The following is a 26208-nucleotide window of genomic DNA, read 5'->3' as shown; positions in this document are numbered from 1 at the left end:
CAATTGAAACGTACCCTTTTATCTTTAATTCAAGTGTTTGAACAAAAATATCATATAATTGGACAAATGAATACAATCATAACTAAAATGTTAATTTTTAATACTTTGTTGAGACTCCTTTGCAGACAATGCCTGCTGGAATGCATGGACATCACTATGGGTTTCCTCATGTGTGATGCTTTGCTAGGCCTTTACTGCAGTCGCCTTCAGTTGTTAATCAAAAAAAAATTAGACGCTGCGCCGCGAAAAAAACTTAAAAAAAAAAAAAAAAAAAAAAAACAGAAAAACAACACTATGTCTTATATGTCTGCTATGCCCCTAATGAAGTCAACTGATAAATGCTGTAACGCACGTAGGGTGGGACTTGCAGAGGTATCGAAGAATCAGTGTAGAATCTGCTGCGTTTGCGGCTGTCATTAGTAGTGCTGAGCTCATAACGAGCGGGTGAGCTGGGCTGGTGGATCAGGTGGATTGAATCATCATCCTTGCACTGTGAGGCAGCAGACACATCTGATATTCGATTGGCTTGTTATTCATTTTATACATGGGAGTAGTTTTAATACATCTCTTCTAAACTTTTAAATCGAGTGGTACGCACTGTTCTCTGTTTCTTATCTTTTATGAGCAACATGAGAGAGAAGAGGATGAACTTCATATAAAGGATTGCAGGTGGCTGTGTATGTCACAAGGCGCATATAGACCTTTAGAGATAGAGGTCTATTAATAGGGCGAGCAACCTGTTTGTCAGAGGCTCACGGGTGAAGTGGTGGATTGAAAAAACTATCACTATTTGCAACACCAGATTGGTGGAATGTTTCTTATTATCTGCAGACTTTTAATCACGATCAGCAATCACACGTAAATGCGGTGTTTTATAAGGACTTAATTCATTTAGATACATACAGTAGAATGTACACTTATAAGACAGTGTTAATGATTTTGTTTTTAGGTATTTAGCGCGGCACAGAGTTTAATCGGTGCATCCCTACTGTAAACAGTAGGGATGCACCGATACCAATAACCGTATCAATATTGGTGCCGATACTGGGCCTTTTTACTCTTTCAATGTAAACTCTGTGGCCCCCAAACAATGACTATTGTTCAGAAAACACTGAAGCTTGTATGATAGAAAACACAGTGAATTGAACACTTGCTTATATAAACTGAAATGTTTAGTTAAACTTAAAACCTTATGTAATGTGCACTTTTATGTTGTGTTTGATGATTAATTTCCTTAGTAGTTAATGACTTTTAAAACTGGACATGTAGTAAAAGCTACAATGTGTTAGTTATTGCACTTAGAAATTGGTCCAGCCGTGTGTGTGATCCTGTACAGTATGTGTGTATATACACACCAATCAGCCGTAACATTATGACTACTGACAGGTGATATAAACAATATTGATAATCTTGTTACCTTGAAGTGGGTGGGATGTATTAGGCAGCAAGTTTTTGTCTCTGAAGTTCATGTGTTGGACCCAGAAATAAATGGGTAAGGATTTGAGTGACTTTGACAAGGGCCAAATTGTGATGGCTTGAGGACTGGGTCAGAGCAACTCCAAAACTGCTGCTCTTATGGAATGTTAACAGTCTGCAGTAGTCAGGACCTACCAACAGTGGACCAAGAAAGAAAAATCTGTGAACTGGAGACAGGGTCATTGGCGGCCAAGGCTCATTGATGCATGTGGAGAGCGTAGGCTGGCCTTTGTAGCTTGATCTAATAGAGTAGCTACTGTAGCTCGTATTGCTGAAAAAAATGAACGCCCATTCCGATAGAAAAGTGTTTTAACACACGGTGCATCACAGTTTGTTGCTTATGGGGCTGCATATCCACAGACTGATCATAATGTTATGGCTGATTGGTGTGTGTGTGTAGATAGATAGATAGATAGATAGATGTATATACACTAAATTTCCAAGTATTGGGACTCCTGCCTTTACACGCACATGAACTTTAATGGCATCCCAGTCTTAGTCCATAGGGTTAAATTGAGTTGCCCCACCCTTTGCAGCTATAAAAGCTTCAACTCTTCTGGGAAGGCTGTCCACAAGGTTTAGGAGTGTGTCTATGGGAATGTTTGACCATTCTTCCAGAAGAGCATTTGTGAGGTCAGGTACTAATGTTGGACGAGAAGGCCTGGCTCACAGTCTCCGCTCTAATTCATCCCAAAGGTGTTCTATTGGGTTGAGGTCAGGACTCTGTGCAGAACTAAGGGGCCAAGCCCAACCCCTGAAAAACAAACCCACACCATAATCCCCCCTTTACACTTGGCACAATGCAGTCAGGCAAGTACCGTTCTCCTGGCAACCGCCAAACCCAGACACGTCCATCGGATTGCCAGACAGAGAAGCGTGATTCGTCACTCCAAAGAACACGTCTCCACTTCTCTAAAGTTCAGTGGCGGCGTGCTTTACACCACTGCATCAGACGCTTTGCATTGCACTTGGTGATGTAAGGCTTGGATGCAGCTGCTCGGCCATGAAAACCCATTCCATGAAGCTCTCTATGCACTGTTGTTGTGCCAATCTGAAGGCCACAAGAAACTTGGAGGTCTGTAGCTATTGACTCTGCAGACAGTTGGCGACTTCTGTGTACTGTGCGCTTCAGCATGCGCTGACCCTGCTCTGTCATTTTACGTGGCCTACCACTTCATGGCTGAGTTGCTGTTGTTCCCAGTTGCTTCCACTTTGTTATAATACCACTAACAGTTGACTGTGCAATATTTAGTAGCAAGGAAATTTCATGGATAGACATTGCACAGGTGGCAACCTATCACGGTACCACGCTTGTATTCACTGAGGTCCTGAGAGCGACCCTACATATACACATATACACAGTGTGTGCACAATTATTAGGCAAGTGAGTATTTTGACAAAATCACTATTTGTATGCATATTGTCCAACTCCAAGCTGTAAAAGCTTGAGGGCTTATTGGATTTAAGCATATCAGGTGATGTGTATTTGAGTAATGAGGGAGGGTGTGGCTTTAGGAGATCTTTGCCTAATTAGGCAGCTTCTTTTCCTTGGTACTCTATTGACTGTGGTACGGATCAGGCAGCGCCCCCAGAATTCCCATTTACTGGACCATTTTTTTAATTATTATATTATAATTTTTTTAATTTCGTGTTTCAAACTTTAAATCATACCTGGGATGTCTACTGGACTCTTGTTTGGACAGATTTAGGCAAGTTATTCCTAAGATTTACTAAGAATTACAGGCCTACAATATAAAACAACAAATTTCCATGAAAAACAATGTACCGCTTTGGCATGCTAAAATCTTCCATAATCATACCGCCAGGGAGGTTAAATATTCAGGTTTGAGGTTTATTAACATTTTTAGATTGACCAAGGGCACTGTAATAAAAAAAAAATGATCCTCAAAAATACAACTTGCGTAATAATTGTGCATGCACTGTATATGAGCATTCTTTGTACATGAAACAGAAATTGCTGATTGTTGAAATGAAAGTCATTCCAGCTTCTACATTTGTGAAATTCTACCTTAAACACTTTGTAACTTCGTATTCACAAATCCATTTCTGATAAGGTTTCAAAAGCAGATTAGCAGAGGAATGCATTTTTTGTGGCAAAATAAACCCTGCTGTTCTCTTCACTAAAACACAGTTGCTATATAATACAGTATTATGCTAAAACTATGTAGAAGGAACACAATGCAACCTATACCCAATTAATGTATATACAAAACCATAATGTGTAATATATATAATATTCCTTTTTACAAACTCTAACAGTGATATAAGAAGCCAGCTTGACGTTACAAGTCCTATGGCCTTGTGCTATGGCATGGTTACAGGATCCTTGCATTTTACATTTAGAGATGCATTATACCACATTCCTTGAAGCTGAACTTTAGGTAGAAATACTGAGAATGACACAATTGTGGTCAGCCTGGTATAACCCCTCCTACTCCCAACATGCCTGCAGTTTTTTGTAAAAGTAGTACTATGAGCATGACCATAGACATTGAGGGGTGGAACCTGTGTCCTTCAATGAACTACAAGGAATGGATTTTACATTAAGTACAATAATCCCATTTTCTTTAGCGTTCATTGAGGGACACAGGAACTGCAAAACTGAGAAACAGCCCGATGCAGAAAAACCCAAAAACTCAGATCTAGCAGAGTGTTCCCTAAAATGAAGGGGTGGAACCCAATCCTTAACTTCATAACTTAGATGATGATCTGTCCGAGAAAACCGAGAAATGGTGGAGCGAGAAGCAGGTTCCTCTTTACGAGGACCATCAGGAATGACAAAAAGAGTCAGTCTTTCTAATGGAAGCAGTAGCTGCAAGTTACACAATGATGCACAGCACCAACTGCATCCAGACAGTGGAGGGAGATTGAATTCTAATGGCCTCAGCTAATCAAATACTTACTCACTGAACTGCAACTCAATGTATAACCTTTTGTATCATGTGTTTTTTCTGGATTTTTGGTTGCTATTCTGCCTCTATCATTTAAAATACACCTATGATAATAATTATAGACCTTTCATTTCTTTGTAAGTGGGCAAACTTACAAAATCTGCAGGGGATCAAATCATTATTTTCCACACTATATGTGACATCAATAAACGATCAGCAAGATCTAAAAACAATATTTTTCGAGTGCTGGTGACCTTCCTCTTATCCGAATTTGAAGATACACGGCGCCATCTGTGTTTATCACTACGAGCACCACAATAACTATTTGGCTCTAGACGCTGAAAGGAGTGCAGGAGAAACATCCATACAAAATTTGCAATTACCTCTCGCACCCAAACATCTGGGATGCCGGCTGACTTGTTGTGATCTTGGAGGCTCCTTGAGAATGAATAACTTAAAAGCAGCTCAAGAGGTCAGGGATAGCTGGTTTTAAATAATTTTACTGCACGTTAAAAATATGTAAATACTTTGATGTCCATAGTATGGGCAAAGATGCACTTTGACGTGACATGAAACTCAGAAAGGAAATCTTGAAAATGCATTCAAGTATCCTAACCATTAACAATAATGTAATTTATTTGTGTATCTCTCAGCTGGAGATCCTCAAATCATCTCTGAATTGGTGCTGACACTGCCCTTCCTTCTGGAGGGTGACTACATCTGTTCCCCATGGTCCCTGTGTGTGTTCTAAAGTAGCCACTGCTCCAAGCTCACTCCTGTGAAGGGACTACAATTGACAAAGATATTATGGACACTCAGAGCACTCAGTTACAGCACTACTTAACATATATCAACCTTTAGCAACCTTTAGCACACTTCAGTTTAACTTTTGTCGAACTTTTGTATTTTTTTCCCTTGTTTTGGGAACTTGTGGTTTTGCTTAGGTTACATCCTGCCGATAATGATTGTTTTGAGCAGAGGACACATAGCTTAAGTTTTAAAACAATTTTCACATGATGATAATCTCACAATATACCCAATATACAGAAATAATTATTAATGCTTATGGAAATAAATATCACTTGTTTATTCTAATAAAGTAGAAACTGCTATACAGATGCTCTTGTGTCCACATCAGTTTCTCTAGCATTATGCTATATATGCACCTTAACCTTTTTCTTCTAGAATAAGTGTGGTATCGAATGACATTGTCTACAACAATCTCAATACAAATTAGTAAACTAAACGTGAGATTGTAGTCCATCCTGGGAGCGAGCTTGGAGTGGTGGCTACTTTACAACACACATACACAGGAACCATGGGGAACAAAAGTAGCCACCCTCCACAAGGAAGAACAAGAATGTCAGCACCAATTCAGAGATGATTTGAGGATCTACAACCAAGTAATACACACAGAAGCTACATATTTGTAAATAGTTAAGGTACTGGAATGCATTTTTAAGATTTAAATCCTGAGTTTAGTGTCATTTTAAGGATATGACAAAAATGTAAATCTGTAGACATTTATGTTATACACATCCATAGCAACATTATATGACTTACAAAAGAAAAAAAAAATGAAAATGAATCATCAGGTCCTTTTCAGCTTATGGTTATGACAAGTTATAAGTGAAGAGTGACCCAATCGAACTAGGCATTTTTTTTTCTATTTATGCAAGCTAATTTTTTTTTTTAACGTTTCTCTATGCGTACCTTTTTTTTAAGCACTTCCAAGCATTCCTTTATCCGTAACCAAGGTGTTTTGCTTCCAGAGGAATTCCAAAACCGCCACTGTTTAATCCAATCATATGTCTTATTAAGTTTTTCAGGCAACTGTGAAGAAAAACACAAATATCACTTTAAGTAAAAAATCTAAGCTTAGGAAATACAAAGTATATACATTAATGCATTTTTAAAGTGTTTATAAACATTACATTGATACTGGAAAGCCAAGGTGGTCATATATGTTGACAGAAGGAGAACCCAATGACAAAAAGTTTAAAACAAGCACCGATTAAGGCTGGGTGTTACCGAACTGTGTTGGTAGGCAGCGAGCTTGCAGTTTAGCAGCATGCCAGTGGCTCGCTACACGTCTACATTGCAAAGGAGTAGGATAGTACAGATACGGATGTACTGATACTAGTATCGGTATTGGTGACGATACTGAATATTTGGGCGAGTATTCGTCCAAATGCTCCGATACCGGAACTTCCATTTAGAGGGCGAACTCATGATTGGATGCATGCATTGTTCAGGTATTTTGAGAGCCAACAGGGTCGACTAGCAAGATACTGAGGCTTGGTCCAGTGGGAGATTCCTCTATCCACACCATTTAGCATAGATGGAGGAATCTGTTGCACTTTTTCCAGCTGACCACAGAAAATCTGCAGATAATCTAATCTATAGGTGTATAGCCAGCTTAACAGTGGATTTTGCCCGTGGCAAAGCAAGGGACTCGCCAATGAACTGGAACTGTAAATCCTATTAATAAAAAAAATGCTTCCTTTGAGTTTCAGAACTGTAAACAGGTTTCAATAAAACCCTAGAAAGATCTTGGTTGGAGTCGATAAAACTCCCCCCCCCCCGTTGAACAATCCCTAAATGGCAGTAAGAAGGCCCATTTGACATTGCTAAGACATGAAAAGACACAAATATCTACATCCTGCACTCATGTGTCAGCTAAGTGGTTTTCCAAAACTCTGCAAAAGCCATTTGGCTTCCCATCACCTCTGATGGAACTGGTGAGGGCAGATCATCAAGGGGTGGTGGATTTTTCTGCAGGTTCGGAATTATTGGTTTGCCAAGAATGTTGAGAAGCCCCTGAGCCCAAAAGGCTTGTGTGTCCAAGTGAAAGCTATTATGGAAAAGAAAATTAAAGTTCTGATGTAGGATAAGAAAGTGTCGAGCTCCATCATTGATCCTTAGTTTTGCTCTGTTGGGATAAATTTTTTGCAGCAAAGAGCAGAAACGATAGTCTCCTGCGAAGGATAGGGTGTAACAAGGCCTTCCGACACTACTGTTCCACCAAGCAGCACTTAGGCCAGAGCACCCCGTGGATCTGAACAGAAAATAGGGTCATCTGACCTTAACTTGGATAGCATCCTAAGCTGTGGCACACACATAGTATAACATGAGGATAATCTTTTCAACACAATCTACAAGCTAATAAAATCATCAAATAGAAAAAAAAAATGGGCAAAAAAGTGTCCGAGGAGAACAGGGGTTCAGAATGATTGTGGATGTAGGCAGTTCTGATTTGGGACCTGTAAGAAGCACAAGGAACTGAAATATTATTATCTGTGGCTACTAACCAGAGATTAGGTTAGAGAGCAGCACAGATCACCCACAGGATCATAATAGTATATGTGTAAAGAAGCATAACAACATATCTAGTCCTAATATGCTTCAGACTTCCTACCAATCAATAGCAGCACCGGAGCAGGAGGAACAGGCACGCACCAACGGACATGCACACACAAGCTTCGCGAGCGTGTGTTTCACACCACTGTGCGCAAGGCAAAATAAACTTTGTCAAAGTCCTGGCCGATGCCACTTATGGCATGAAAATTAAAAAATGACAGCCCAGGCAGACTGACCTGTCATTTCGACTTAATGGTCAGCCCCAAAAATAACAAAAAAACTTCTGATGTGCATGACATGTTAGTTGAAGCAACCTTATAAGTAAGAAAAAAGAAATAAACTTGTGTTCATTTTTAACCCCTTAATAATTGAATAGTATGCAGCACTGTGTACATAGTTGGCCAGTGTGTGATATAAAATGTAAACCGTGCAGAAAGTGTGCAGTATAGAATATACAACACAGAATACAGAGTAGAGCAGTGTGCAGTATAGTATGTACAACATAATGTATGGAGCAGTGTGTGGAGTAAAATGTACAGCACAGTTTAGAGAGTGCAGTGGTTTGGCAACTACGATATTCAATGTACAGAGTGGAGTGGAGTCAACTATAAAAAAGACCCTACATTGTGCAGAGTGGAGCTGTGTGGCATATTGCACATACAGTACAGTGGACAGAGTGCTGCTGTGTGAAGTACAGGTCAGTATGCAGACTGGGGTCGTGTGTAGTAGAGAACACAAAGATTCGAATACACAAATGTTAGTGTGACAATGATCAATGTCTTCTTTCTAGGAATAAGGTAATTCTTAGAAAGAAGCAACAGTGGCCAAATATGAGTGTTCCAAATGTCACATTTCACTGCAACCTCCATAGGTCCCAATGCCATATATATCCTGCTGCTCGTTATTCGAGATCCCCCCCATATCTGGCTGTGCTCAAAGAAAGAAATAAATTTAATTTCACCCCCGAGTCTACACTTCCACTCCCAGCCCGAATGTCTAGCTCACCTTGTATTCAATAATCCTGATAAGGTGTGCATCAGGCGTAGCTGCAATACGTGACTACTTCAAAGCCCTATAACCAAAAAAGCAAGTGTTCCCCTGCCCCTTGGGACCTGAATAGATGCTGTTCCTGTGAACCTTGCTATCTTAGTCCATTCAACACTATAGGTGCTGCCACTAAAGTCAAAGTATGTGTCTGTTATTCAGGTGGATAGCAAGGTTTTCAGGTCCTAGAGGCTCAGGGTATCCTGAACTTTAAAGCTGAAGTCACAAGCCTCAATGTTTACATTAAAACGTATGTACTGTAAGTGTGAACCCAGTCCCACAGGGTGGTGCAGATGATGATAGAAGCATAAAGGTTGGATTAACACTGTAGCATTTTGGAAGTGTTATGCTTTAGTGTAATTTAGGAGTATAACTCTTTTCTGCTTTTAAAATGTTTAGATGTGTTAAAAGTAGGGATGCGTCAAAATGAAATTTTTAGACCAAAACCAAAAAAATGTCAGACAGAAACTAAAAATGACTATTTCACCAACCTTTTTAAAATTATCTTTAAATTATTTTATCTTTATTCATTTTTTAGTTTACTGTCGGGGGCTTTGGGGTAATATCAGGGGTCCAAACAGACCTCTGATATTTCCCTTTTAAAATAGAAAAACAGATTGAGAAAACATCTCTTTTTCTGCAGCCTCTGTTATGAATGAACGGGAATACTCTATACTGAGTGTTCCTTTCTGTTCATAAACTGTGGAGATAGTATCAGTTATGTAGAGCACTTCCTGTTCATTTATAACTGGGGATACAGTAAGCATGCTATGTCCTTAGTTATTTACCAACACTAGGCGATCAGTCCTGATCGACGAGTGCTCATAACCTGCTCTCAATCCTGACTCGCCTGTCACAGGAGGCTAAGCGGGGTGGTAGAGGAGGAGAGCTTGGCCTCCTGTGACAGCTGACAGTTGTCTCCTCCCCACTCGGCATCCTGATAGCTTATCTCTTCCCCACTGGGCGCTGGTCTCTGTTCCCCACCGATCCCCGCTGCTTCTGCCGACACAGGCTGGGAGAGCACAGGGGACACCGGCACGCAGCATGGAGGAGAGTAGCTACGGATGCACTGAATTTTCAGCCGCATTTTCGCCCATTTTGGTACTATTGGCATTTTGCCTATATTACCATTTTCGTCCGAAATGTTTAGAAGGCCAACATTGTAGTGCATCCCTAGTGATGAGGGAGCATGGAGCCGGCTTCCTAGCCAATCAGGAAGCCAGACGGCATGTAATGACTTGCTGCCCGTTTTCCAGATTGGTCGGGAAGCTGGCCAATCAGGAAGCCGGGCGCCGAGTCATTGCCCTCCCCTCCGGTTCCTGATTGGCCAGAAAGCCGGCTCCTGAAATGAATGGCAAGGCAACGCACCTCCTGCACCAGTATTTGTCAAAAATCGAGGAGAAGGTAAACAGATGCTGTGTCCACAATCATGAATGAACAGGACGTGATGTAGAGCGCTTCCTGATCACAGTGATGTTTCAATATTACAGGTAACGATAAGCAAATATTTCACATAATTGCTGATCATCCCACAGCTCTTCTCCCTGCACCGTCCTGCTCCTGACATGGCACTGTTGGCCCCCCCCCCCTCCGATTCCCACTGCCTCTGCTGATACAGGTGGGTGAGAGCAGCGGGGATCTGAGGAGACACAGAGCGCAGCATGCAGTGGACTCCCAGCGGGGAGGAGAGAACTGCAGGGAGGTGAGAGCAGAGCCAATGCAGCTGCGGTGGGGTGGTTTGAAGGGAGCCCTGCTCAGCTCTGGGCACTGACGGCAGAAGTCTGTGTCCCCTCGGATCGGAGGGGAAACAGAGCCGATGAAAGACCAGCTACCAGCGTAGTGGAGAGAAGCAGGGGATCCAGACCAACTAATCAAGAATAAGAATTGTTGGCAATGATTCTCATTATTGATTATTTGTTTCAGCCCTACTATACTCTACCCATTGTGAGCACAATGGAAAGTAGTGGCCATATTCAACACATTTGCTCTGGATGCCCATCACTTTTAAAGGCAGTACCCAAAATATGCAGAAGGTTCAAGTACAGGATGCAGTAGGCACAGGGTAAGTGTGATCAGGATTGCCTGGTGGCAGTTAGCACAACGTTGTGCATTATAAATGTGCTGGAGTATTATTTTTGTGTGAAATGTAGTGGTATCACAATGGTTATACCATACCGCTGCTCAATAAATTGTCCTCTGACACTTTAAGCAGTGGCAAAAGATAAAAAAAAAAAAACACTGTATAAAAATGGATTAGCATAAAATTAACAATTTACACACATATTGAATTTATTATACAAATAGAGTATAATCTGTGTGTCTTTAAAAACACTGCTATACAAACATCACAGACAATTACAAAGTGGAAAATAACGTGGGCTAAATGCTTGGAATAACTGGATTCAATGAACAATAGAACTGGTTACTCTAGTACATTCTGGCCTTGCAGAAGTATTCCAACTTTCAAAGGGCAAAATGAAAAGATACCGTAGTATATCATAAAAGCTTGGATAGCTTTCAGTTTTTTTAGCTATGTGGTATACATATAATATTTCAGCTTACCAGTCCTAAGATATGACGGCTGCATTGGTTTTCTTTTTCAGACTTTTATTTTCATCTGCTGTTTCTACCAGTACACTTCCTGTCCTAGGGTAACAACGCACACACTCGCTTTACTTTATTAACAGAGGAGCGGCATTGTCACTCTAAGACAGGAGGAGTGGTAGGACTACAGAAAACTTCCCCCTTTCCTCACCATAGGGGGTTTTCTGTAGTTTACAGGGGTGAACCATTGTTGATACTGTTTTTGGAAAACAATGCACAGTAATTTGTAAGCTCACTAGATTTTAAGCATGATTACCAGATTTTTTTTGTTTTGCACTTATCCATCAGATTAACACTTGTAATGGTTTTCAACACTATAATGGTTCTCAATAATTATTTTATGGATATAGAGGACATGTCATGTTCTTCTTGTTTCAAATTCTGATCTTAAAGTATATGTATAGGCAAAACATTTTTTTTTACCACCAGGAGAAATAAAAGGGTAAATCTACCTAGGCAGAAAAGGGTTTTGGCTATACATACACTTTAATCTTCGGCATGCACACAAGCATTTTGCATAACTTTGGAGCTATTTTGGAAAACCGTGCTTATCTTTTAATTTAGTTAAAATAATGATCTACAAAACTACAGATGTTTTCCATATGATTTTTAAAATGATCCAACCATATCTACATGCAATTTAATTTTTCACAGGCATAAACAGATTGAAATGTGTGTGAACACCTTGACTCCTATGTGGTTTCTCAAAAATAGTATTTCATTATTGTACTGTGTGGTCTATTCAAGAGGAAAATACAAGAGCAGAAAATGTAGAATAAGAGTTGATGCTGGAGTAGAAATGGGGATTGTGGGGTGTGGAGTTTGAACTACCGAGTGGAGAGTACCAGTGGGTGATGCTTGCAGGGTGTGAGGAATGGGACTTGATGGTGTAGGAATAAAAAGTGGGAGTCAATCATAGTGTTGTGGGAATGAGAGTTAATAAGGGAAAAGACTGGGGTGGATGGTGGTACTGCCTGGAAAAGGAGCTAAGGGTGAAATAAAAGGGAAGGAAGGTGCATCAGGATATCATCTTATGAGGCACAGGACAGTATGGACATTTATGATGAAGGCAGGTAAAAAGAGTTAGCTAAATAAATCACACACAAAATTTTAATGTCACAGGATCACACTGTGGCTAGGAATAGGGATGCAGCAAAAATAGATTCCGGATGTAAGGTAAACAGATTGGAGTAACAAGCAACCAACCAATGCAGGGCAGAGGTAGCAGAATGGGCATACAAGGTCACATATGATCTACTGTACCTCTTTTCTGTTGGCAGGAACAACAGTTCCAACCACTTGCTCACTTGTGCGGAGTGATTGTGCAGCTTTCTGTACCATATACCACATAGTAGGTGAGGCTTAGCGCTAACAAGACAGCGGTTCAATAATTCAATAACTAAATCCAGATATTTCACGTAAAAGTAACCTTGCAAAAGGAAGTTAAAAAAGAAGGAACTTACCTGAATTAAATCGGCATTGTCCAGCCAGTGTGGAAGCTCTGTAGTTTGACTAAGACACTGAAATAATGTAGCTCTTAAGGCACAGTAGTTATCTCCTCTAACTTGTCTTATAGAACCAAAATTGTGAGCCACTTCTTCATAACCCTGGAAGAGTTAGAAAGATCAACTATTTAGAGGAACATTACTTGCACCTCTTCTCCATGTTTATAAATGCCAGATATACCTTTATTTAAGCTTAGTTACCTCACTAACAAATAAATATGGTCAATATCTATGACATTTTACAGTTTTAATAGACACATGCCTTGCTTATTTTAAACAGAACCTGTACTATTGCCCTCCTTTCACCCCACCACCACTCTGACAGCTGAAAGACGACAGAATGCCATGTTTAAACTCCAAGTCGCATCTTGAAGCTTACATAGGGCTGAGCATTCTGTCCCTGCCACTGTAACAGTGTGTGATGCCAATCACCAAGTATCAATGCTGTCAATTGGGAGAAAGAGGAATAATTCACATGCTCCCAGTTCCTTCTGTGTCTCTTTAAACCTAGGACTTGAACATATGGGCGCCTGGGGAGTGTTAAGGAAAGGGTCTTATCCCTTTGATCTCTTTGGACATGTCTAGCATGCCCAGGCTTCAAGGGGTTTTAAAAAATCTTTGACCTGCATCAGCAGCCATGAGCTTTTTTCTGTTTTGCTCAGCCAGCAGCAAACAGCTTTTTATGTAAAAGTGATATGGATGGTTATAGTGCTCCAACATGGGTAGGAGTTACATCACCATGTCCCAGCCAATCAAGCGGCTGAAGAATAATAACCTGAAAGAAGACCAAGACGAATATGTGTGTGCCAGAGAGGGAGGAGTTCAGCTCTGGAGGGGTTTGGTTTAGCAGGTATGTCTGCCATAATGTGCGAATATGTTGTTCATATTAACACATTATGGCTAAAAGCTCTAGGGGCTCCTTTTTCCTCTTTTACTTTCACTTTAAGAAAATTTCTTAACACAAAATGAACATTTGAGGAAAATTGCTCCGGAGGTGAACTGGTTAAACATATGGAGGGAATTAATAACAAGTGTCTAAGACAAGTTCTAGTAAGCCCTCAGGGGCAGGGCCCTCCTTACCATCTTGTCTTGAATTGTATTGTAACTGTAATGTCTTCCTTATATTGTAATGCGCTGCGCAAACTGTTGGCGCTATATAAATACTATGTAATAATAATAATAATAATGTAGCTCAACTGGTACGGTTGCCCATAGCAACCATTCAGGTTCTATCTTTCATGTTTTCCCACACAGCTTAGAAAAAGAAAATCTAAAAGCAGATTGGTTGCATTCCAATTGAGACAAAGTTTGTCTCTGATATTTCTCCAATTCCTCCCATGAGGAGCACAGCCTACTTGCTGTTTGTCCCGCTTTGCTGTTAATTGTTTTCTGGAGGGAGCAGCAGGAGTTTCATTTTGACGCAAGCAGGCAATCCAATTAATTCAATTAGCGACAAAGGTTGGACACACAGCATACAGCTTATGTGGGAGGGAGTGTGCAGAAGATATGAACAAGGAGGGATTATAGAGATGAAGTGGAGTCGTTCTGTAGTCCAGTAGGGGCATGGCTAACTACACTGCTTGGGATTTCAGCAAAGGTTAAAGAGGAATTAAGGAGTTCACTGGATCTCTGGCAGATCAACAGGTACTTTTCAGTACTTGTGGAAAATAGGGAAAATGCATGTATTGCAGTAAATTTACTTTTTTCTTTCTTTTTTTAATTTATTTTTAATTCTATCCAGACATCAGCTTCTACTATGGACTTTCTAAATTAACATAAAAATAACAATTGAGAGAGAAAAAAAACACGCTATTTAAGGAACCAGTAAAAATGTCCACTGTTAAAATGGGAACCTCTACAAAGATCCCAACAGCATTAAGAATACTGATGGCAAAGTGTAAAATTGAAATAAAATCTAAGGCTGCCTATACTCCAGGTGCCGTTCATAAAAAAAAGGCATATTTAGCTGCTTTCTTTATAGAACCAAAAATATCTACAGTGTAATCTCCATAGGTAATACAGGCAAAAGAGAAAGCAATGATTGCTCAGCTTTATTTTTTTTAAATGTGTATAAATACTGCCACCAAGTGTTCAGATGATGCAGGACACTATTTATAATACCATCAATCTATTTGTTGGAGGAGTTGAAAAACAGCTACGTTATCTAAGGACAATAATCATTAAGTTACAGAAAATGTAGAGACTCTGTCACCAGACCTCAGTTTTGAAATGAAAACCTAAATGAAGAGGATCAACTGCACACAGGGGGCTATATAGCTAGTGTCATCTATTGTTTTAATTCAGCTCACCTGGTAGACGCAGAGGCACCTCAGTCATGTGCGGTTTGGCAGAAAAGTGTGGAACAGGATTCTTTAGACCATACGTTTCTATGATGGTCTGTGTTAGCCTCATAAAGATGGTGGAACGAGAAGACGAAGCCCCCTTCAGGGGTTCATGTTGTATAACAAAAAGAGATTCTGTCTTCCTGAATGATACCATAGCTTAGAAATATATTCTTACAGTACAAACTACATGCAGACAATAAGAGAGGTTCCTTTGGGTGAATTGGAACCAGACAGGAAAAGTAATTGGCTAGAAGGAATATCACCTCATGGGTGAGAGTAGGTTTAGAGTAGGTTCAGTGGTTTTTGAAGCGCAGAGACAACAGATCTAGATCCCATGATGTCACAGGGGAACAGAAGTGGGGAGCTTGATTAGAGACTGCCTACACAAAAGGTCCCAACCACGGAGATAGAGGCCAAAACCTTCTGAACCAAGAAAGAAAGGGAGGAAACTTTAAGATCCAATGGGTATGGGAACAGTGAAAAAGTTTGAGTATAAACTCTTAAAACATTCTGCCAAAGGAACTGGGGTAATAATACCTTCATCCAGAAAACACAAGAGAGTTTGATGGGGATCTACTTAGCCATGTGGTGAGATCCAAATTTTTAAAGGTGAGAAACCCAGAGGTTTTGAGTTTGAAGTTCTGGGTTACTACCACCTGCACTCAAGCATTAGAGATGCAAGTTGTCCAAGTGTCCTCAAAGGTTAAAAAACGTCCCCCTACTCTTAAAAGTGGAGACAAACCTTGAAGAGGAGGGAGGCTTGTTCAAGAGATATTATGGTTTTGAGCGCCAGACCTTAAAGGTGAAGTGGGAATCAGCCTTGGATGTCTAAACAAGGAGAAAAAATAACAGCGCTTTCAACAGTCAGGAGGGCCATGGAGGTTGGGTAGACTTAGTAGTCTATTCCATTGGCCTAGATGAAGATGGGTGCTATTGCTGCCACTAGCATCCAAGATAAATAATATTTAGAATTGATCTGAACAGATGCCGTTCTTCTAAGACCATGCTGAACAAGTGCTTCTTATACAGGAATTCTGCATTCCAGCACCTTAATCAAGATGCCTAAACATGAGTACTGACGGGAGAACCTTGCAAAAGCAAAACTGGCAATCTATTCACAGATCATAGCAGTTAAAAATTACGACCATTTGTCCACAAGTACTATAAGAACGTGATCAATATCAGTATCAGTGGTGTAGAGATCTCTTTAAAGTCTATTTCTGGGAGGAAAAAAGAACTTCCCCTTGCAGCGGGGTTACCCCTGTACTGCAAGGAATAGCGACTTGTTAATATCTAGGGGACCTGTGTAAAGGACTTTACTTCCCTGACCCCCGGCAGTCCACGATTACCTGGTCCCTCCTGCATTCCAGCTAGTAGACTGTCCCTCAGCATACTCTCGTATAATGCAAGGCTATGGACCCTTCAAATCCTTTAATTCAGCACTGGACTAGCACTCCCTCTAGTAATAGAGCTGTGTAATCAATAGCTAGGGAGAAGTAAGGGACAGTAAAAGTAATGTAGCATCATTACCCTTGAGTGGCCCATAGAGGAAAATGAAAAATGAAGAGGAGGCTTTCCCATGTGGCCAACTTGCTAAGTACATAAACAAGCCTAAAATTAACAATACTAGTGTAGAAAATACCATAGGTAGCCTCAGTAGGTAAAACCGAGGAACCTCAACCAAGCATAACTTACAACAGTGAGTTGCAGAAAGCCTAATTAAGAAGTCACCAACAAACAGGATGTTGTGAACAATGGAAGCTATGCTTAAGAACTAAGCTAAGAAATAGCAAGAAAACCTTTATAGTGCAGGACATAGTAAAGTTATGGTTTCATACCATAATAAAAAAGTGTTTAAGTAGGTATACAGTCGTGGCCAAAAGTCTGCTGCTTCAGTTTGTATAATGGCAATTTGCATATACTCCAGAATGTTATGAAGAGTGATCAGATCAATTGCAATTAATTGCAAAGTCCCTCTTTGCCATGAAAATTTACTTAATCCTACAAAAAAACAAAAACATTTCCACTACATTTAAGCCCTGCCACAAAAAGACCAGCTGACATCATCATGTCACTGATTCTCTTGTTAACACATGTGTCAGTGTTGACGAGGACAAGGCTGGAGACCACTCTGTCATGCTAATTGAGTTAGAATAACAGGCTGGAAACTTTAAAAGGAGGGTGGTGCTTGAAATCATTGTTCTTCCTCGGTTAACCATGGTTACCTGCAAGGAAACACGTGCAGTCGCCATTGCTTTGCACAAAAAAAGGATTCACAGGCAAGGATATTGCTGCTACTAAGATTGCACCTAAATCAATCAGATCATCAAGAACTTCAAGGAGAGACGTTCAAATGTTGTGAAGAAGGCTTCATGGCGCCCAAGAAAGTCCAGCAAGCACCACGGCCATCTCCTAAAGTTGATTCATCTGCAGGATCGGGGCACCACCAGTGCAGAGCTTGCTCAGGAATGGCAACAGGCAGGTGTGAGTGCATCTATACGCACAGTGAGGCAAAGACTTTTGGAGGATGGCCTGGTGTCAAGAAGGGCAGCAAAGAAGCCACTTCTCTCCAGGAAAAACCTCAGGGACAGACTGATATTCTACAAAAAGGTACAGGGATTGGACTGCTGAGGACTGGGGTAAAGTATTTTTTTTCTGATGAATTCCCTTTCCGATTGTTTGGGGCATCTGGAAAATACCTTGTCCGGACAAGAAAAGGTGAGCGCTACCATCGGTCCTGTGTCATGCCAACAGTAAGGCATCCTGAGACCATTCATGTGTGGGGTTGCTTCTCAGCCAAGGGAGTGCGCTCACTCACAATTTTGCCTAAGAACACATCCATGAATAAAGAATGGTACAAAAATATCCTCCAAGAGCAACTTCTCCCAACCATTCAAGTATTTGGTGATGAACAATGCCTTTTCCAGCATGATGGAGCACTTTCCATAAGGCAAAAGTGATAACTAAGTAGCTTGGGGAACAAAACATTGAAAGTTTGGGTCCATGGCTAGAAAATTCCCCAGACCTTAATCCCATTGAGAACTTGTGGTCAATCCTCAAGGAGGTGCGTAAACAAAAAAACTCCCCACAAATTCTGACAAACTCCAAGCATTGATTATGCAAGAATGGGCTGCCATCAGTCAGGATGTGGCCCAGAAGTTGATTGGCATCATGACAGGGCGAATTGCAGAGGTCTTGAATAAGAACGGTCAACACTGCAAATATTGACTCTTTGCAGAAACTTAATGTAATTGTCAATAAAAGCATTTGACACTTATGAAATGCTTGTAATTATACTTCAGTATACCATAGTAACATCTGACCAGAAGATCTTAAAAACACTGAAGCGGCAGACTTTTGTGAAAATTAATATTTGTGTAATTCTCAAAACTTTTGGACAGGACTGTAACATGTTTTTACATGTAAAAACATGTTTTTATTTTATTGAAAGAGACCCTAAATAGCTGGACCATATTTACATAAAGTCCAAAAAGGGCCAAGTGATGAAATAATCCATTAAAAGCTTTGACACAGTTACAAAATAAATTTTTTAGAGTACCACAGTGTCAATGAAGCTCAGGAAAAACCTACATTAAGAGGCCTATGATTAGGGGAAACATTAATTTATTCAAACTGACCCCCTGCCAAGTAGAAAAAAAAATAAAATCTACAATGATCTGCTCCTATTGTTTAGTATAAACAAATAACCATATATTTGAAAAAAACACTCACCAATGGCATTTTTTATTGCATAGCCATGGTCATGTGACTATCAGCTGTACCTCTTTCTGTGATATTGGGTCATCAGTCGCCATAGCTAATTTTGCATAATCAACTGGTTACTTAACTGCCCTTCTGTATTTTTCAAAGAGGGGGTGATATCATAATGTCAATAGTTCTAGGAGTTCCCTGGCAGCACTGTGAGAGTAATGCTTGCCCACGCCCTCCAAGAGGAAGCTCTCAGAATTGGCTGATAGATCAATAAGCTGAGTGCAAAAAAAAACGGAACCCCCCCCAGTTGGATCTTGGGAAATGCAGTACAGAATCCAACAACCATCACCAGGATATGACATTGGTGGTGCCAACAGCACTTCCCCACCATCCAGGAGTGAAAAGAAGAGAATTCCATTGTTGATAGCCACATAACCATGGCTTCAGGATTTAAACAGGGCTCTTAAGGATAATTATTCAAAATAAATATGGAGACTGAAAGTGTGAAATGCCAACATTGCATATCTAATAATTATCTCTCTATAGTTTTGAATACAGAACGTTATGGTTAAAACCCCTGTCAGGGGTATGTCATATCTGCGTAGGTCTCAGCCCGAAAAAAACTTGGCTCCCATAATCCTACTCTAATATTTCCGTTACAGGTGATGCCGGGGGCGTAACTAGAAATAACAGGGCCCCATAGCAAAATTTTGTATGGGGCCCCGTGATTGCTAGTTATGACACTTGCAGAGCCCACCTGATATACCAAACAGCCCACCTGAGAGTGACCCTGCAGAGCCCACCATAGACTCTCTATAGTGGGCTTTGCAGGGTCTCAGATGGGCTGCACACCTCTTACCTGTCAGCGTTGTCCGCCTCCGTGGTCGCCGGGCCCCGCCTCCTCTATCGACTGGCCCCGCCTGCTCTTAGGTCGCTGGCCAGTGATGTAAGAGAAGGCGGGGTTGCTCTTAGGCGGGCACCACCTTCTCCTTCACTGCGAACGCCGGCCTCTTCTGCCGCAGCTGCTGGCTGTCACTGGCACAGCTCCGCAGCGGCTGTGAGGGGAAACACACCGTGGCCGCTGCACACATCACTGACAGGTTGTCAGTAATCTTCACAGCCGCGGCGGTGCTGTGTCAGTGACAGCAAGCACCCTTACATGCCATAGCGACCCAGGCGGCCCACACGGCTTAAGAGGGATGCCCTAGCCGGGCCCGCCTGTGCCCGGCCCCCATAGCGGCCGCCTGGGTCGCTATGTCGATTGTTACGCCACTGAGGCGATGTCTGGCCCCAAAGACACCCGCTAGCTTCTTACAGTTGTTGGGCACTCTAGCAATGAGACATCCTCATGAAAGTGTCTGGCTTTGTTCACACCAATTTTAGAGGTGATCCTGCCCACATTTGGGGGTTCCCACATCCCAAAGAGCATTCACAACAGTATAAAATATAACTTTCTTTGAAGTATGCAAGAACCCCTTAGGGCAGGTGCTGTGGATGTGGAAACCTGGGAACTCAAGCACAGAGATTTCACCAAGTAATAAGAAACAGCTGTTTAACTCCCTAATCCTTTCCCAGCACCTACCAGAAATTAAAAGAACAGTTTAAGGAGGATAATGGTGGACTGTTTTGAACTTGCTTTGTTTGTTTAGTAGATGAGTTATTTGGCAGAAAATAACATGGGATCTCACCTCCCTCATTTGCTTTGCAACAGGAGTTTTGCCTCTCCATTCCCTTTTGCAATACTCTATGATGTCAACTTCTGGCCCCACTCCTAGTTTAGGGTCACCTGCCAAAAAAAAAAAGAAAATACATTATAGAATTTTTGTTTTGTTTTACCTGCACGATACACAGTAGCCCACTCCACAGAACTATTTAGTGCACAACTGCTTCGTAAGTAAATAGACAAATTGAAAGCTTATCAAATGGAACCTGGGTTCAACGATTAAGCTACCACTACCTGTGACAATTTGGATATGTAGGTTTCCCCAGAAGTTGCCAATGATTACTTCTGACTAATGGAAACACTCTGGATTGCGTGTACAGATTTGAAAAATGTTTAAAGTCTTAATGTAAGCTGCCCAAGGGATCTCTTTTTCTATGAAGTTCAATAATGCTTGTGCACTACATTTATCTGTCAGGTGAGCTGGATAGTGTTTACATTTTTTTTCACAAGCTTCAGAAATGCTATAATATGGAGTGTTGATACATGTATGTATACAACTTTCCATCCAGCACATTAATTATTCTGTCCTAGTTGTATCAGAATTGTAATGAGCTACAGGGGCCTATTTACTCAAGGGGTAGTCTTTTTTATAACCTCTCAACAACCAGCCTCTACATAGGTTTACATGGACATCCATCCTTACAATGTCTATGGTTATTAGCCTGACAGCAACAACCCACAGTGTAAATTGACAACCACACTGCACCCACTATTAAACCCACTCTCTTTCAAATTTTTTTTTTTCCCCAAGGGAGTGCATCCGTACATGGATGTGCAAGTTCAGGTCAGCATGTACATACAGCTACTTGCAGCACCTGTCCCTCCCGGACATAGGTTTCTGCACAGACGCTGTACGGCTGTGCATGTCTATGTGAATGAAGCCTAAGTAAGAATTTTGGAAGCCATGTTGTATTTGTGTGTGTATCAGTAGCACCATTGCCATATTTTTATTTTACAGGTCCTGTGCTTTCTTTTACTCTGAAATCGGTAAGTGAGAAATTTAAAAAAAGAAAAAGTGAATAATTGCAAAAATGGTCTGGCCAGCTGAGGTTAAAGTGGAGAGCAGGACCTGACAGCAAAAGGGTTAAATAATCAAAACTTAATTCTGGATATCTATTTCATATACCACCTGCTAAACCTTTAAAACATCCATTCTCCCAGGGTCCCATAGAACCTTGGGCTTCCTACAGAGGTCATTAGGGGTTTCTTGAGCAGGGGTTTACGTAGTGTGGGGAACCTACAACATTTATTGTCCGTATTCCTTTCTGGGCATTATTACTATTCTTCATTTCATTTTGTGCAGCAGAAAAGAACAGGTTTCACATTAGAGAAGTGGCAGATAAACTAAAAAAGAAAAAGTTTGCAGGGGTTTCCTGACACCTAACTTTATTTTAAGAGTTCATCAATGGTAAAAAAAAGTTGACAAAGGCTGCTTCAAACTGTAATAATAGGAAGCAGAAGTACCCCTTGAGCTCAATAGAAACGTACCACATTGGTAGAGAACCTCTGGTGACCCAGTGTACCTACACAGAACGAATTGGGGCACAAACAGCTAGATCATAATCAAAAACTCTTCCACGTTTAAATATTTTTGCCTCTCAACAACCCAGTCCTTACCCACAGATATATCTCACCCTGGTGTTCTAATGTAAATACATCAAATTAAATTACAGTCCAGCATTGCTGATATCTCCAGCAAGTAACTCCAGCAAATAAATGATTTTATGGCTGTGCTCACCAACAGTATTTGCCACTTTAACATTTGTCTTTCTGCTACCATATAATTATCATAACAAGGCAGAGAAGAATAATAGTATGAGAATTGCAGTGGGTTTAGCATTCTATTCCACAATTCAGCACCTCCCCCCTGTGATAATTAGGTTATCTGCTACAGACAGGCATGTCTCAACTCTTAAAGGAGGGGGCAGCACCAGCTGTCACTCGTCCCTCAGTCATGCAGCTGAAACAGAACAAGACTCCACTAGGTTTAACCAGCAACACTGCACAACCAATTCCTACTCTGCATGTCATGCCTAAGCAGCTCTCTAGGTCAGCTGTCTGTCAATTCATGTGATGCAATAGACATTTCACTACAAACTGAAGATTCTGTATGATAAGGAAGTGGAAAGTGTTCAGTAACTAAAAACAGAAAACTGTTACTTTCCAGTCAGCTCAATGAGTCTTGATTTGTTGCTATGAGGTAGGGTACCTCTTTGGTAAATAAACAAATTCCATGATGGTCAAAGCACTGTGTGGATTACTGGCAGCCTTTCTGTAAGAAGAAGCCCTGGACGGTGCAGCACCATGCTCCTCCGATAAAAATAGGGGTTGAAATATTCAGAACTTATGATTCTAATAAAAGTACTGTTCCATTTTAAAATAAATATGTAATGGAATACCTCTAGTACCTTTTTCACACACAGGGACTCCTTTCTTTGTCTTTTCTTTTTCAATTTCCTCTTCATCTCGATAAAGGTCTTCATCTCTAATCACAAATATCAGTGCATAAATTATAGTAAACGAAGCAACATTTGTTAAAACTTCTCATTAAAAAAATTGTTTTAAATATGGAGGTACCTATAGCAATACGAGTATCGATGGTGATACTGGGCATTTTTTTTCACGAGTACTCGTGAAAATGCCCCAATACTAAAAGCAGATACCAGCACTTACATTTTTTAAATAGGATTACTGCTGTAAGATTGCTTGCCGTAAAAGTGCAGTTACACTTTAAGGAAAATACTAAATCTAATAGAACATATAACTAAATACATCAAAATTTACATTATAGGTATTTCTTTCTAAGAGGATGATCAATAAAAACAGCTTCATTATCAGTGACCTCTCTCTCCCTTATATTCAAACTACACACACAATATTTGTAAAAGTTTTACTGAAAATCCAATGACTGCGTCTGTAGAAACAGTTAAAGTCTGAATACTCACAATTCCACAAACATCTCTGTTTTTTCTAAGGTACATGGCTGAACTGGAGCACCTTTGCTTTCTGGATTCTTTTCAGTAGTTTGAAAAGTGCTGACCCCATCTTGGACGTTTTGATTTAAATGCTCTGGGATATTATTTATTTCCTTCTTTGACAACAAATGACTTGATTCTTCTCCAACTTCATTTTCTTCTCCACCATCTGCTTTTGAGTCTTCACACTTATTGGATGGTGGCGGGACATCTGTCACTGCCGGATGCTCACATACTGAACCAGGATTCCTCACAGCTCTATCTCTAAAGTAGGAATAGATAAAAAAAATGGGTTCCATTGTAGTATATATACAAGTTAAAGAAGTAATTTTATATGTAGAATTATTACATGTACATATTTGTGTTGCTTTATACCGAGATCAACTGTATGATAAAAAAAAACAAAGAAAGGCTGAGAAACTAGACACATGCACGCTATTCTAGTTAATCCTGGTTGCTGATCCCTTAAATAGTTCACAAGCTTGTTGTGATCCTGAGGACTAAGCTCACATCTGTTGTTATTTGGTATTAAAAGAAATCAGTTTGTAACCCTACTCAAGCATTTAAAGTAACATAGTGCCCAAAGGTAACATGAATTTTAGACTGTTACCCTTTGTAACTGTTCCTGTAATATAAACAATGCATGTTTTTATTATCTTTACATTCTTCCTTAGAGAAAAACAAACTCTACTAAGCTTTATGTGCACCTTAATTGGCTGCATAGCATAGCCCAAATGCAAAAAATCAACAACCATCTCTATACAGTTAAAAAAAAAGACACTTGGTTTTCTAAAAATTAGCCACCAGTAAAACAATAAAAGTAAATAAAATAAAATAATAATAATACCACCAATACTATTAGGATCATGTGTCCATCCCCTTATGCATGACATAGACAAGAAGGTAAGAACCAGAATAAAAGCTAAGATCCCATGAAGAAATAGTGTTTCTCTTATTTTGCTTCACTTAAGCCCTGTAACAGCGCTAACGTACATGGACATAAAGAATTTAAAGAAAATCTTTGAAAATATAAGGAGCTGCCTTTGTTGACTTAAACGGTTATTAAACCCTCAAAGTTTTTTGCATATATCTACTGTTAGCAAGCAGTAGATATATGCAAAAAAACATTAAAAAAAACAACAACTTTTCAAACAGGTTAAAACTTACCTGTGTCTTCCCCGCACGCTCCCGTCCGAACATCTGAAGAGTCTCGGGCGGCCACAAAGGATCTTATGGCGGGCGCATGCGCAGTACAGATCTTCGGCCGGGAGATGAGGAGAGACACAAAGTAAGTCTACGGAGCAGCGTGCACCCACACAGACTCCGTAGGACAGGAAGTGCCAGCTAGCACAGAGAAGTCAGCGCAAATCAGAGACCGGCACCAGCGCTGGAGGGATTGCTGAATACTACAGTAAAGAAGAAGATGATCGGATCAAGAGGCATCATTTAAGGTAAGGGGGGGCGGATTATCCTTTAATGTCACTTTAGTTTTGAACGTGCAACACTGGGATTGTCATGCTCATCATTGCTTCACTACATTTCAAGTTATTGACATGGAAGAAGCCCACAGCCAGTAAAAATCAGGGACATATGTGTGACGAACTCCCTGATACCCCGACTGGATATCTCCATCTTAAGCCTGTTCCCTGGGTGCTGGAACCAGAAGCCAGAGACTATGGCATGGGGGGCTTACCCCAAGAATCAGACAATACTGACTTTGGAGTGAAACATGAACTGCTTTATTGAAGGAGAGCACACAGAGTTTATACCTCACAGAATCAGATAAGCATTCATTGTTACATTGACAGCTCCCTCCCCTAGACAGCCAGGCGCCGCATTGGATTGTCTTAATTAGATAAGAGCTTAATCCCATCACTCTAAACAATGGTTTCTCCAGACAGCCTGCTGCCTTTAGAAAAATGGTTCACATAAAGTCAAATAGTGACCAGCTCTCCCCAGATTCTCCCGTCACGAAGGGGTTAAACTGGAAAACACACACAGCACACAAAGTTCTCCGGGGTAATAAATCTCTGCAGCCCTAGGTCCGTCACAATATGATATTCACATACTTATTCCAGGTGACACAGTGAAGGAATAACAACAACAGACCCAAAGTATGCATTTTCAAACATAGCTCAGCAATGACAACTGCCAGATTTTTAGCCTGGCTGGTTCCTTTAAAGTAAGCCAGACTTGGACAGCATAGTACCTGTTCAAGCACTGCAGGAAAAAAAAGAATGCCCCATGCTGAGGATACATTAAAAAACACATTCTACCTTTAACAGCTACCAGCCAACACTCTGCACAAAAGCTATCTGTCAAACTCGGCTGTCACTGACAGCTTCAGTCTCCACTAGTGATAGGAAACAAACCAATAGAGTCCCCTATTATTAGGTAATCACTAAGTCAGGAATGGAGGCTTCAATTATAAAAAGTTTGTTTCAGCTTGCAGAGGCCTGCAGATGGCAGTGTGCCTGTTTAATACTTTAATTGTCTAATACAATATGTAAAAAATACACTGCAAACTACATAGATAAATAAATACATACACAA

General features: G+C 40.6%; 1 protein-coding gene across 1 annotated transcript in view; it reads right to left on the bottom strand.

Moving 5' to 3' along the window:
* OTULIN (OTU deubiquitinase with linear linkage specificity) overlaps positions 1-23722 on the bottom strand; it is a 32083-nt gene extending 8361 nt beyond the window's left edge. Inside the window, exons 1-5 of the mRNA XM_018567379.1 lie at positions 23626-23722; positions 23080-23165; positions 20646-20743; positions 12860-13003; positions 6102-6221 (exon numbers count right to left, since the gene is read on the bottom strand). Coding sequence (XP_018422881.1) covers positions 6102-6221; positions 12860-13003; positions 20646-20743; positions 23080-23165; positions 23626-23639 — 462 coding nt within the window. The 5' untranslated portion in view covers positions 23640-23722. The remainder of the gene's footprint in view (positions 1-6101; positions 6222-12859; positions 13004-20645; positions 20744-23079; positions 23166-23625) is intronic.
* Between the last annotated feature and the right edge of the window lie 2486 nt (positions 23723-26208).

The sequence above is a fragment of the Nanorana parkeri genome, unplaced genomic scaffold, assembly GCF_000935625.1.
Source record: "Nanorana parkeri isolate BGI_ZX_2015 unplaced genomic scaffold, ASM93562v1 scaffold1039, whole genome shotgun sequence".
NCBI lineage: Eukaryota > Metazoa > Chordata > Amphibia > Anura > Dicroglossidae > Nanorana > Nanorana parkeri.
The sequence above is the reverse complement of the archived record's forward strand: the minus strand, read 5'-3'. Positions and strand labels throughout refer to the sequence as shown.